Source organism: Macrobrachium rosenbergii, chromosome 2, assembly GCF_040412425.1.
Source record: "Macrobrachium rosenbergii isolate ZJJX-2024 chromosome 2, ASM4041242v1, whole genome shotgun sequence".
NCBI lineage: Eukaryota > Metazoa > Arthropoda > Malacostraca > Decapoda > Palaemonidae > Macrobrachium > Macrobrachium rosenbergii.
In genome coordinates, this window is record NC_089742.1 from 54,256,958 (window position 1) to 54,272,053 (window position 15,096).

The 15,096-nt window shown below is 34.0% G+C and overlaps 1 protein-coding gene across 14 annotated transcripts in view; it reads left to right on the forward strand.

The window, feature by feature from the left end:
• LOC136846989 (bestrophin-4-like) overlaps window positions 1-15,096 on the forward strand; it is a 199,390-nt gene that overhangs the window by 129,983 nt on the left and 54,311 nt on the right. For 6 of the 14 annotated variants that reach the window (XM_067118276.1, XM_067118293.1, XM_067118266.1 and 3 more), the window contains exon 6: window positions 14,475-14,604. The exons of the other annotated variants lie outside the window; for them this stretch is intronic. Coding sequence is in view for 2 of the 6 variants with exons in the window: in XM_067118266.1 (XP_066974367.1) it covers window positions 14,475-14,604 (130 nt within the window). In the remaining 4 variants the exon portion in view is untranslated. The remainder of the gene's footprint in view (window positions 1-14,474; window positions 14,605-15,096) is intronic. 14 annotated transcript variants of the gene reach the window in all.

Genomic DNA, 15,096 nt, shown 5'->3' on the forward strand with positions numbered 1-15,096 from the left:
TCGGCGTACGATGCTTCGTAACCCGAACGCAAGGCCGAACCGGGAAATAATTTCTGATAAATATATTTGAAAAGCCGCTGCAAACCTCGAACGCCGTAAGCCGGACCCGCCGATGAAACCGAGGACTGCCTGTTTATATATATATATATATATATATATATATATATATATATATATATATATATATATATATATATATATATATATACACACTGTGTAATATATATATATATATATATATATATATATATATATATATATATATATATATATATATATATATATATATATATATATATATATATATATATATATATATATATATATATATATATATATATATGCTTGTTGTGCCTTGATTTTATTTGATAAAATATATTTTGAGAGAGGGTCTTTTTCCAAACTATACTCATCTACGTTTGCACAACCCCTCTTGGTAACATAACAATTTATTATCATTCAAAAAGTAAAAATTGAGAGGCAGGTGACAGAAAAGAGAGAAAAACATGCAGAAATAGAAAGTGCAGTATCCAGTCGTACCAAATAATAATAAATAATTTCACCTTCATTTTGGCGCTGAATAATCCTGATGGGTTCCGGCGCTTGGTCTTCAAGGCCTAAATTTCATAATCAATCAATCAATAAATATATATTGGACAACTATGCCTTGCTGAAATTGGCTATCTTAATCAAGTAAAGAACATATTTAAAGTCTCCAGACTTAGTAGTGGTAACATCAGAGCCTGGGGGGAAGACTGGTGTTTGTAACCTGTGGGATTACAACCCCACAAAGGAAGATCATCGGTTCTATAACATGTGGTCCGTAATTGTTACTACATTATAACATTGTACAATGCCTGACTCCCTGGAAAAGAGGTTGGAGGTCGAGATTCTCCTTGAGAATGTCCTGAAACAGGAATGTGAAGGTGAAGGCATGTTTTTTCATCCTAAAACACAAAACTGTACAATGTGCACACAGTACTGTATGTACAGAATAGGCACGCAAAACAAAATTTGAACGTACAGGTGGCAAAGGGGAGTGCTCTGAACACAATTTTAATTTGCGATCCCGTTTGTTTTTATCTCTTAATGTTTGTAAGTTGAATGTTCATAATTAGGGTGGTGCCTGTATTGTGCGTAGTTCCCATGACCCTATTTGGAAATTTTTTTATACAGATGTATCAAAACAGTTGTAAAATAAAAAAGAATAGGAATGCCTGTCATATTACAATATTATTTAATGAAATTTTTTTAGAGAAAGTCTTTTTACAAAATAAAAAATAGCACAGCATGAGGTTCAAACTTGTTCATGTCTCAATACCTCATAGCATCCTTAATATTTTAATTGACTTATCATAAAGACTAGGATACAATGTACAGTGTGTTGCCTAAATGCCAGAATGCCAGGATTTGATTCTTTACTTTTCCTGCACTTTGCACCAATGGATTAGTTCTCTCTGAAAAGTTTGAAGTCGGATAATTTTGTAACTTACTGTACTAGCTACCGTAACCATCCATATATTTAGGGGATGGATCATACCGTATATACTGTAACAATAGTTTAAAGTTAACCATCATCTGCAGCAAGAAACATCCAGTGAATTTTGAGATTTGATTCTCTGACAATAGTTTTAAGTTGTCTTGTGTTTTGTACACTGATAAAGAATGTGACTATATTACAGTGCTTGTTACAGTTGGCCCCTTTGATTCTATATCTTGTATGTATTCGTATGTTCTGCAGTATTGCGTTCCATTATTAGTTGTATAACATAGTTTTATGTAACTGTAAAGGTTCTTGAACTAGCTCTTAGAATTTAGTAATTATGGAGGGTCCCTTCCAAAGGTAGTTTAATCTTTGTTAAATAAGAATTGAGTATTTATAGATTATTCTGTTCTCATGCAAATCCTTATTGTACTTAAGCATTTACTGCTGGTCCATGCTGATGGTATATATCTGAATTGATATAACTGCAAGGTTCAAGAGTGGTTAGCTAATGAAGGTAGTGCAGGATAAATGGATTCAGTTAAAACCCTTTGTTAACCTGGATATGCTGCCTCTCTCATTCTTGGCTCCTTTCAGAATTATGTAATTGTACATCACCCTTGAGAAAATTACATGCATTTTTACCTTTTTCTTTCATACCATATAAATATTGGTGTTTCTTTTCTTTTATGATGTACTTATTAAAAGATAAAATATTCATTGAACAATATTTCCTGTATCCTGTCCCTTATGCAGTAGATGGTACAAAATACTGTACTTTATTGGTATGATTCAGTTATCCTTTGCTTTTGACTCTGGGATTAGTTTACGTACATATCGTACAAGAAATTTCAGGTGTTATTTTAATTTCTTTCCTTTATATAACAAGCTGATTTCTCTGAAAACAGAGGATTGACATACACTCATTGTGAACTCCATGGCAGTTGAAAGTGTTGGTAATGGAGGAATCATATAAAAGCTGCAGAAGTCAAAATAGATGAGTTAGGCTCAAAGATGTCATGGTAACCCAGTTGGATTTGTCTGTATGGTGGTCCTAAGTTCAAGTCCTGTTCATCTTAGATTGGTATCTTAGATTTCACTGACAAAACACAACCTGACTGTCCCTGTGAGAGGGGAATGGGGCTTAGGGGGAGCCCATAAGTCGACCTGGTGAGTCATCAGTAACCACTGCATGATTCAGTCTGTTCACCAGCATAAATTGAAAGGGGATTTAGGTGCCTGCTGATCATATGTGTACATGTTCAGCCTCTAGTACGTTATGAGCTAGTGTAGGCCTGTCCCTTGCCACAGTTACTCATGGGTGACCTATAAACCTGTAAATGTTTTTGATACTTTGATGTTGGTGACATACACCAGTTCCAATACTGGGGTACTTTTCTTATGAATTCCTTTTGTCATTTCAAGTTGAGGTTAGGATTTTTCCTCATTTCACCATTTCACAGTTTTCATTCCAGTAGCTGTAGTTAGACAGATCCTGTGTATAGGACCTTTTGGAGGCAATGGTTTCATGGTTTTTCAGTTGTCAGAGTGGTGTTTTGGATCAGTGACTATAGCTGGAGTCACTTTCACCAGTCAGCTATTTTAAACATTTACAGTATAATTACATGAACTGATGTTATTGCCATTTGATAATTTAAACAAACAGTGAAGCACCAGATTACTCATTAGAGTGGGAGTATTGTGATTATAATTTTAACTAATGTTATCTCAATAACTTTTTCTTTGGTTAACTGTAGTACCTGTGCTTGCATTTGTGACTGCTGGATTATATCGGGTTCTTCATTTAGTTGTCTTGCTCTCATTAATGATTGCTGGACTAGTATGTGCAACTGAGGAATGCCAGAGCTTTCTTACCATGGCCTTTCACAGTTCTCTTGCTTGAGGTTAATACTCTTAAGCATTCCTTCCCTTATTTTATTTTTCACTTTCACTTATTTATTCATACAATTATTAAGTATGATAACATATATTTAGCTTTATTATTACCATACATAACATATTGTACTCTGTAGTAATAATTATATATATTCATTTATATCTGTACTCCTTTTTTCATTGCCATTTTCCTTTCACTTGTGAGTATTCTGTCCCTTGGAATCTTGCAATGCAAGTTTATGGACCCATGACATATTCAGTAAGAACCTTATTCAGGGGCCAGGTAATGGGAAACCATGCAGGAGCTGATCTTTGCAGTATAAAAGACTGGAGAATGAAATTAACAATTTCTATATTAGAGTAAATTCCAAAACCATTGCTGAAATAGCAAGGTGCTTGACCTCAGAAGATAATGAAATGTGAAACTGTTTTCATTGATTTCAACTGGGCTCTCAGTGTGGAGGTAATCTAACCGCTTTTCCATACAGACTGGTATGTTGGATAGATGAAGTCCTTAGTATTTGCACTAGGTGCCTAGCAATGTTAGGCAAATAATCTTCACGGTATACTAGATTTAAAATTACATGTGAAGGTCACGGCTCAGAAAGGAGGATGCGTAGACGACTTCCCCTCCTTCTGTCTAGGATAGAATAACGGACGGCAATGGAATTTATTCTTTCTCCTGTTGTTGAAGAAATAAGGAACCAATGACTGTTTGGCTATTTCAGTGCTACTAGGCAAGCGGTTCCGTTTAGAGCTAGTAGATTGTTCAAAGCGCTTTTGAAATTGGGACAATGAGGGGAAAAAGGTATATCATCCTCCATTTGTTCCAGTCTTGTAGGAATGCATCTCTTGCTATTGCTTGAATGCTCAGAGACATACATTGGAAGTTGATGGTTCTCGCATGTGGTAAACCAGTCCACTTTCGGATTGTGGAAACATGTTAGTAATTTCTGACTTGAGAGGAGCTCAGCATGAGCCTAGCCTCTTGATAAAAGACATTGAAGAGGTGGAAGTTTACTGTAATACTATTGTCAGATGATTTGTAAAAAGGCTGATTCCTTATATGATTCATTCTGTTGCATCACTCCTTAAGTTACTGCACTAGCCTAATTTTTCTTTACTGTCAAAAGAATTACGTACTTAATTTGGTACGAGAGAGAGAGCTCTTCAGCTCTGTGAAATATGGGGTAAATGAAGATGTTCTTTCAAGCTCATCTTTGGTTGATGCTTCTTTCAAGCTCATCTTTGGTTGATGCTTTAGATATTGATCATGCACAATGCTGCCCCACTGAATGGGAGAATTAGCTGCATAACTATATCTCATTATCTTATTAGGGGCATGTCTTGCTACAGGCTTATGCCTTTTAGTTGTTGCACTTGCAATACAAGCTTATTTCAAGCACAACTTAGTTTTGAGCCTGGTAATGTGAGTTCCTCTACCATTGAGGGATGACCTCATAGATATCTTGTTCTCTTGTACCTTTGTGCTGTGACAGTATTTAAAAGTTTCCTTAGTTACAATATAAGGTATAGGAGTTCATGGGGATGCAAGAACTTTACATATCAAATTACTTTACAAGCAAGTGACAGAGTTCTGCCGATTCATTTTCTACCAAAAACTCCTTTTGAACTCATCTTTTCCCCTAGAATCAAATGTTGTGGACGTGTTCTCATTTTTTGTATATGGCTTCTCATTTATAGCATAAAGTATTGTAGTGTTTAAAAGTTATTTATTGTTTTTGAGTTCAAACTGCAGGTTGATGTTTTGTGAAGTTTAAATTAGGCAAATAGACCAGGTATTTGGAATGATCTCAGATCTAGGCCTGCCACTTGAAATTGTTGCTAATAACCTCAGCTGTAACTTTTATGGTATGGTTAAAATAAATGGACCTGGCAGTTAATGACTTTAGTAAAATAACGCTTTGCTTGATAAGAAACAGTTTTAAGGAATTTAGATCTTTTTCTCAAATTTTATGACTTGGTTGCTCGCTTGTTTGTAAATTAAAATACATAATGTGTCAGATTGGTATTAGTGAAGAAAACTATAATGTAGTTTTTGCATGAATGAGAAATGATCGAAATTTTCTTTTTTCAGGGAGCTAATTCATATATGGTAAATAGTAGAGTTTAGAGAAATATAATTTTTAAGATCCATTGCATGGCATGGCATAGAGCAATATTCATCTTCGAGCATCAGAATTTTCATGATACAGTCCTGTATTGCACTATGTCATTTTAGTCTATTTTTTTTACTTGAATGTTGTGGAGTATTCTTTAAAACAGAACTGTTTTGCAGTTCCCACATACTATAAAATACTACACAATTTTTTATGACTATAATCACTGTTTACTTTGTATATATTAAATCCTTTCACTAAAATCAGTAAAACTTGTCATCAAAATATGTTGTGCTGAAAATTGCTAAGGAGTCTTGTAAAACCTTATTCATTTGTGGAATGATCACCTTACACCTTCCTCGTGGTTTGCCAGGGAATTTTCATGGGTAGTTTTAATGAGCTGGTATAATTTTATTCATGGATGAGAGAGGTACCCTTGGTCATGCAGTATGATATTTTATAGGTGTACTTATCCAGAAATTAATAGCTGCATTTAGTTTAATTGTGATAAAAGAAAGTACTAAGTGAACAGTGAAAATATTTGCTGATTGAGAAATTAAAAGTTGTTCTTGGTCATTGAAATGTTAGCTTGCAACTTTTGTTGCGGTTTTTAAAAGATTATTTTTAGTCCCAGAGTTGGACCTTTTATAGCTGCTGTTTTTATCATCATCAAGTCACTGTGGTCATCACTATCAGCATCATGATCATCATCATCATCATAGCCAACCATAAGCATTATTAAAAATAAAAACTGTTGATGGTTTAATAAGAAAAATGTTTATAAAAGGACTGCAGTTATTTGGAGATTGTTGAAAACTGCATGGCAGGTAACATTGCTTCAGGTAAAATGGTTCATGTTATGCACATGCGTGTTGTTCCAGTGTTAGAATGGCTGTGTTTTCTGATTTGTGGCACTATTATTGGGACATTTAATTAAGATTACAGTAGAATGTGCCAGGAGGATAGAGGAGGTATATTAACATTTAACATTACAATTGCACATCCTTTATAGGTTTTGAAAGTCATATTATTATAGTTATTGTTGCTTTTAAAGGAAGACTAGGAAAATGAGGTCCCCAAAAACACTGAATAAAGGTTTAGTTTATCCTAGTTGGATAGCTGAAAAAATATAAAATAATGAATAGATAGCTTTGCATATTCCAGAAAAATTTATTTACGCACATTATATCAGCATACTAAGACAATAATGGTTACTACATTTTTGTTAGTAGGTATACTGTACATGTAGATGGTTGAGAGACTTTTAAAGCACCTAAAAACAAAAATTTTTGAGTTAAAGTGAGATGAAACAGAAGGTTTTATTTCAGATATTTTATATTGTGTCTGAAGAAGAGCAAACCCATCTGTATAATTTTGCATATAAGTTAGTAGCTTTATCCTTTGTTAGACTACTGTAAGGATTTTTGAAATACACATACAGAAAATGAAAAGGGATTTTGGGGGAGGTGGAGGCAGTGGAGGGGCTTGTGATGTAGGTAAAATCTGTAGATGTAAAGCAAGCTTCAAGTAAAATGAAGAATGGCAAAGCACTGCTGTAGTCCCACCATAGGTTCAGATTGAAATGTTGAAGGTACTTGGTGTAGAGGGGTAAGAATTTAGTTTTTAAGGTGTTTTAGGCTTTTCTGCAATATAAGTTTATTACGATAAAATACAGTGCTGCTTCATGGAGGTCATGGAGGTATTTGCCTAATGCTGGAGTTGAATATGAAAGCAATGTACCTAATTATTTATTCTATTAAAATCTTGGCAGCCTTAACAGAATTGTGTAGTGGTCAGATATTTTAAAAACATACCTGGGAATTAGAATTTTTCAGATTGGTTTGTATTTAGCTAAATAGTTGGTGCCATTGGTAAAATCAAAGAATATACATATAAGAGGCTCTTCTGAACCTGTTGTTTATAGTTTTCAAAATGTAAGTACAGTAGTATAAAAACATTTATATTAATAGTATTTTCAGTGTTTGTAATAGCTCATACTAAATGAATACTTGAAATTGAATGAATATAGAGTATTTTGCAGGGAAAGGAGTTTGCAGGCTGCATACACATTAATTTCAAACATACAAAAAGACTTTACCTAAAATTAGGGACCATAATGCTGTCTAGCAGATTTGACTGAAGTTGTTGCCCGACTTGGCAGGAAGTTGTAGAATGAAGACAGCACTGATATGTGGTAAAATGTAAGTTGAGGTACTCAAAGATATAGGTAGTCATATTAAAATTTGATATTTAATGTGAGGAGAAACCCTTCAAAATGACCATCATTTCGTAATAAAGTAGTTAAATGTGCAGAGTAACTGATGAGCTGGCAGAGTTTTTCTTTTTCAGGGATGACACTCAAAAAATAGGTCTGTTTCATCTATACTGTAAGTCTGGCAGGAATTCAGTCCATGCTTGAGTATGAGTTCTAAGAACATCTCTCTGATGTTCAGGAGCTTCAGCATCATTAGACTGGAATTTTCAATTAACCTACAACTTGATTCCTTGATAAGTTTGAGATTTTTCAGCCTCCCATCTAGAAAGGCACATGGGTCTTTAATCCTTATTTTCTGAAACATCTTTAGCTTCCTTTTGATGAGTGGTCTCGAGATAGACTTCCATGCAACGTTTTGTCCAGTAAGCCACTTGGATTGCACTTGGTTCAGCTTGGCTAGCTTAGGTTTTTATTGCTTCCATGAAGGTTGAAGCTGAAATTAGTGAGCTGCGAATTTAAATTTTACCCTCTTCTGTTTACTTATAGAACCTCCACCTTTTTTTCTTTTTTAATGGTCTCTTTAGAGTTGGCAGTATCTTTCAGGGCTTATCTTCACTCACTTAGAATGTTTTATAAGCCATTTTGGTAAACAGTGAGAGTGCAATTTTCACAGCATATATGGCTGAAGTTTCTTGACAGTTCAGAACTGCCTTGTCACAACTTGAAGATTGGTATTGCTGCATCTTCCACTAAGCAGTATCAGAATAAGAGATAAATTTCCTCTTACTCTGAGCAGTTCTTGAGGATTAGCAGCATAGCCTCCTGTGACTTGTGTGATGCCAAAGATTTGCAAGTTGGCTTACCTGTGAGTGAAAAATATGTGTAAAAACTGTTGGAGTTTTGAACATTATTGAGAAAAATTCTGGAGACTCAGGGAGAGGCCATGGATCTCTTGTCACTATGAAGCAGTGTTGCCAAGGCACAGGTGTTGTATATAATCAAGAAGAGATATTGATACTCCTGACAAACGCAGTCTTATCTAAGTAATGTGCAGCATTAAGAAATGTTGAAATTAATTGAAATTCATGGAAATGGTGAAAATTTACTAATGAGATTGTATCAGTGGATAAGAAAGAAGTATAAAGAGAGTAGTTCTTTGAGGCTGATAGACAGTACTGTACTGGCTTTTCCTTGGCTGGGGTGTTTAATGCTGAGAGAGAGAGAGAGAGAGAGAGAGGGGGGGCTGTCTTTAAAGGAAATGTAGACTGACATCTTTGTGAGGGAAGGAAAAAAATCTGTTCTTCTATAAGTCAGGTTCGTAATAAAGCCTTGGAGGATCATCATTGATTATGATTCTTAAATTCCCAAAAGTAAGAACAGAAATATTTAACTGCTGTATTTGTTTCGATTGTAAAAGGAATGATAAAGTTCAGAAGTTTCTTGAAGGTTTAGTTTTGTCTCCCATTTTGACCTCCCTGTTATAAGCATCTCTGTGGTCAAGAAATCACTCTTTACTTCTAAATAAGACCACATTCATATACTGTACCCTCTTTCAACAGGATAAAACAGTTCACGGAATAGATCCTGATATGAGCATAATGACTATTAAAAGCAGTATATTGTGGACTTGAGATTTAGCAGACCAAAAATGAAATACCATGAATTTTAGGTTATGTTTTGTATTCTGCACATCATAAATATCTGTAGGGTTATCTAAAACAAGACAGGATGGTTGTCAGGTAATTCAAATTTTATAGAAGTTAGCAGACCTTTGTAAAAGGGATGAATTTGGAGATTCCGAAAATCACTTATGGCCTATGATTCGACTATATTAGACTTCTTGAGGGATGTCAATACACAGTATGAGATTACAGTCAGGATTCTTGTGTACGTGTGCTCCTTGAATGTGGCACAATACGCTGCTAAACTTATTAATGTGCTGTTGGCCTAAGATATGTTGAATCTGTGTTAAATAATGTATTAGTAACATAAGAGACAGCATGAGATTGATATTTTGTGAACTAAACCCTCCACAGGAACTCTGTCACTACTTTTGGAGATGTAACACCCCGTAACTTCCAGAGACTGAGTCCATGGTATCTACACATTAAATGTTGCATTAAGTCCTATGCTATTTCTGTTCTCAGTACATCCCCAGAACCTTCCTCACTAAGCATTCTTGTTTTATCACAAACTTTCCCATTGACTTTAATATTAAATGATTCATCTTTATTATCTCTCTGTTAATATAATTGGATTAGATGTTTAATTTGCACAAGAGCATGATTATCACTCATTTCCATTATCATCGCCATTCATTGTATATCATAAACGTCATTATCAAAAAAGAGAGTACAAAAGTGGACTGTCTTGACAATTTCATTCTTTATTATAGAGGATGACAACAGTGCAATTAGATAAGGAATTGATGGCTAGTATTCATTTTATATATACATTTTTGGAATCATGTCATGTCATCAAGTTTAGCTTTGATTAAGTCATGTAACATATTTCAAGGTTTGATCAGTTATTAATTTAGTCTTAGGTTTTTGAGGAATTACTTTTATCTCATCTGCTGCTTTCAGTTTTTTGTGCTTGCCTTTGTTTCTTTTTTTATTTATTTATTTTTTTTTTGTCCAGCAAGTTTTTCTGCTTGTAAATACAGAAATGCTATACAATGGTCCGGAGAATTGTTTTTTCTTGAGATGGGATATGAAATACCTGTGACAGAGAGAGGACAGGGTGGTATTCAATCATTCTTTTATGCTGTAGGCCCTTTTAAGTCATCTTATTATTTAGTGATCCTACATTGATGCAAGTGCTTATTTGTTGGGATTATATAGAATACTGTACTGTACTGTATGTACTGTATTGATGCCAATTTCTTTAGTAAACTGATGGTAACCATTGGTACAGAAACAAATTTCTGTGGTTATTTATATGATATATTAAAATTCAACTTTCTATATGAATTGTTTCATGACTATTTATGTTCTTTCATTTACTTTTCCCATGGACTTTACCACTCATGTCTCAACAGATATAATAAACCATTGCATTTTGCCTTGAATTTGACATTTCTTCAGCTGCCTCTGATTAAAGGATTTCATAAAGTTTTTCTAATTTTTAAATACTACGGTATATATGAAAATCATTAGCTTTTTTGTCATGGCAAAAATTCATTTTGATAGTTTGTTTGTCATCCTTTTTGGATGTATTCTACCCCTCCTAAATTAAATACAGTATTTGTATTTGTTTACAACTGGTGCCATTACATTGAAATTCTAGGGTCAACAAGAGCTGTTTGCATTTGGTTTTGATTGCATAATTATCTTTGCACAATGATGTTCTCAAATATGGGTTACACAGTGTATGAAAGCTTTAAATGTGAATCACAGAAGCACTCCTTGTGAATTTGATGTCATTTGGCACCAGAAAAGTTGTTCACCTACAGGGCAAAGGAGAGGCTCCTGTGTAGGTGGTTTTTGTTAAAGGCATTTGTATAATGATAAGCTTATAGCACCACGTACTAGGACACACTTGAAACAAGTGGCCTGAGTTGTTTTAATGATAAAAGTTGAAAGGCTGTCGTGCTAGCAAGATGCTTAAAACCACAAGCAACACTCTAGAGGGTTTTTTATAATTTTTTCGCTTTTAAGTATAAAAGATTGCATTTTTGTGAGTAATAATTGTGGTTTTAATGTCTCCATTACTTTCAACTTTTTTCTTTGCTTTAGACCTTGGATGGCTTAATTTTATGACAAATTGTGAAATTCATGTACAGTATGCTAAAAATTTGTATCACTCCTACTTCAGGACTGTATCCCTGTATTGCATTTATAAATGCATTCTTAAGAATTTAGGGTGAAAAGGCTTTACTTTTCACTTTGGAATAAGAGAGTCAAAAAGAAACTTATTTAAAGAAGTATACTGTAGGCATTATGGCAACTAACTATTGGTATGTGTAGTATTTTAGCTACAATATATTTTACATTCTGGAGATCTTAGCAGCATCTAAGTATTAGCCAAAAAGGCATTAATTTTTAGTCCAAAAAGGCACCCAGAAATATTTCATGCTGTTTACTGCTATTCTGCAAATAGGTTAAAAAAAGTGAGATTGATGAGTTGTAAAAATAAAGGCCAATCTTAATTCATTTAATTAATGAAATCATGTTCAAGTTCAAGCAGGGTTTTGGTTGACCAAAGTTAATACTGTATTCATTGCTCATGAATTAGAAATATTTCTTGAAGGCTATACAGTCTTGCAGTGATTCTTGTACTAGCAAAATAAGTGTTTTGTATTGTAAATAAAACTAGATGCTCACATTATTCTTACATGTTGTTAGTAAAATCCATTCCTTGATATGTGTAAGATGCACAGTTTTGATTAAAAACATGATGGCATTCTTATGAAATAACTGTACTTTGGGTTTGTTAATTTAGCACAGTATTTGTGAAAATTTTTTTACTATTTTTGTGATCTTGTATTATAATTATGGTCATTATTCCTGGATTTTTTTAATTCAAGGAAATGTTGAGCACACTTTCAACTATTCTTGTTATTGAAGTCACGATAAATTGTAGACATTGCTGCTGATTCACAACAATGGATTTGAACTTATTAGCCTGGCATCTTTAGATATAGGGGTGCTTTGGGGTAAAAAGATCATAAATCTTTTGAGTTTGCATCCTAACCCACTTAACTGTTGTGAACGTCACTCTCTCAAGTGAAAGAATGGCTGCAAAACCTCTGGGGACAGTTATTTTAAGTAACAGTAGCACTTCTGTGATAAGTGAAATGTAAACAATAGGTGCAATAATACAAAAAGATGGGAACTGGATTACAGTATTCCTTGAAAGGAAATTTTGTAGAGAGAGTATGGTACTTTGTAGGACAAAGGAAATACCACTCAAGCCAGACCATCCATAAGCAAACAGTTTTTCTGGTCAAAAATTAAACCTCAAGACAGTGTCACTATCTTCACAACTCGAAGGAAGCCAAGATTGTTAAATTTTGTTATTGGGCTTCCCTTTCTTGGACGTGACCCTGTAGCTACATATATTTCCCTTTATGGAGATCTAAACAGTCGGATATAATAGTCATCAACTAATATGTTGTCACTTCAACAAATTCCTATTGTGAAGGGGCTTCACATTAGAATCTGTCATCTTTTGAGGACCAAGAAGAAATTTAAGTCACTTCATGAGTGAGTGCTCTGAGAATGTTAATTTTTATTTGCTTTAAGTCCTTCTCTAGTAGGTAGCACAGTAGAAGGGCAATGCCACTTTTAGTCTAGTGGAAACTTCATTGAGGTTCAGGCCAGGTTGACATCAAGTTAAGTAAACTTTGCCACTCCAGGAGATCCAAACCTTATCAAGATCTAACACTGATAGTTTATTTCTTATTCCATTCCTTACCCCTAGTAAGGTGTTAGAGAATCCATATATTTCATGCATTTATCCATGTGTGCATTTAAACTGAAGAGTGAAGAGTCTGTGGTAAATATTCTGTATAATGAGGAGTTTTCCAATTATTTATTTTCCTATTATTGTTGTGTATCCATAATATGGCTTAAATGTTAAAAATGTTACCAAGGGGAGGTGAATCATTTCTCATCTGTGAATTTGTATTTAGCATGCAAGTTAACCGTATGAGGCATCATAGAAACTAGAATTATTAAAAGTTCATGCTCCCCCAGAGGTACATTAATTTTATAAATCTACTGTATTTTCTGGTGTGTAATGAGGATCTTGTTTAGGAGGTAGATATACGACTTGTGTGATTTATTATTGATAAGTTCTTATGTATAGCCAGACAAGTAAATATAGCTTTGGATTCTTACAGTGAGTTCAGAATGACGAGAGATATTTTATAAAAGATAAATTTCTGAGATGTATGGGCGTCATTTTGAGTTTTATTAGTCTTAACATCAAGGTACAGTAGTTTCCTAATTTTTCATTTGGCACATCTCACCATTTTTCATTATGCCTATCATTTGGAAAATAGGGGACTTTAGGTTACCTGTATCACCGGATGACTTTGCTGTTCCCTATTCTGCTTTACTTGGAAATTTAACACTTCATTGGTTTTTATGCCCCCTCCATGTTATTTTGCATTTTATAATTGGCTGGGTATTCATGTAATAAAAATTGTTTCTTCATGGATAAAGTATATGAAGATACACACAAATATGTAATGAATAAGTTTTGTTGCAATTTATATGGTAATTTTGCAGTTCAAAGTTTGTGCAGAATAATCTGTCAAAATTACACAGAGCACAGACTATATTGTAATTGCTGATGTTTCAGAGATTTCTGAAAACTAATGGATGGGAGAGAAAATTCACAGTATTATATGTCGTCATGGATAATCTAGCATTCACTTTTTGCATACTACTATTTATTTTAACATCCCATCATTAGCAGACCATTAAAGTGATAAAGTACTTAAAAACTAAGAAATAAACATTAAAGATTAAATGATTCTGAAGTTTTTTATGACTAATGATAACATGGGAGGTAATAGTTGTTGTTTCATTCTATTGGATAAAGTACTGTTCACACTCTTTAATTGGCTAGAACTGGGATGCTTAGTGTAAGCTTACCCTTACAATTGAAAGTTAAATGGGGGGAAAAAAATTGTCATTTTGCACTGATCCAGCACAAATATGGTAATACAGTACTACCCACCCTAAAGTTTATGTAGTTTTGAGTCCTTTTACCATAGAATTTAAAATATGAATAAACAGGGTTATTGCAGGATCACCGATCTCGATTGATGAGGAGAACAGTAATGCGGTATGTAAACCTTGCTGAGGTCATGACACTTATCATGATAAGTCCCACCGTGAAGAAGAGGTTCCCTACCCTCGATCATATTGTGGAATCAGGTAATTTTTTTGTACTGGTTCCCTGCTGATGTAATGTTTTTGGAGCTTTAGGTTATCACGCCATATAGTTTGTTGAAGTGGGTAGATGTGGTGTGTTGATAGCAAGTCTCCTTTTCATGCCGTAGTTTTAGCTAGAGTATTTTGAGCAGCTTTTTTTTTTTTTAATGAACTTTCCCAAAATTATCACTTTTGATTAATCCCAGATTATCAGTTGCTTAATTTGGTGAGGCTACTTATGGAGCTCTTGCTGTACGTTACGTGTTATTTCAGGTTCCCTTTTTTTCATTTTCATCACTCAAATGCATAGTATACATTTTCACAAATGTGGTGTAGTTTTTCACAGATGTGGTTACATACATTATTAGAAAACTCTATTGATTTCTGTAGAAAATAGTTACAAAGAATGGTAGATGAGAGAGTTTAGTGTTGTGATATGAAAAATTAAGAGAGAAGACAATTAATTAAGGCTGTACCCAAAGATGATTCAAGTTA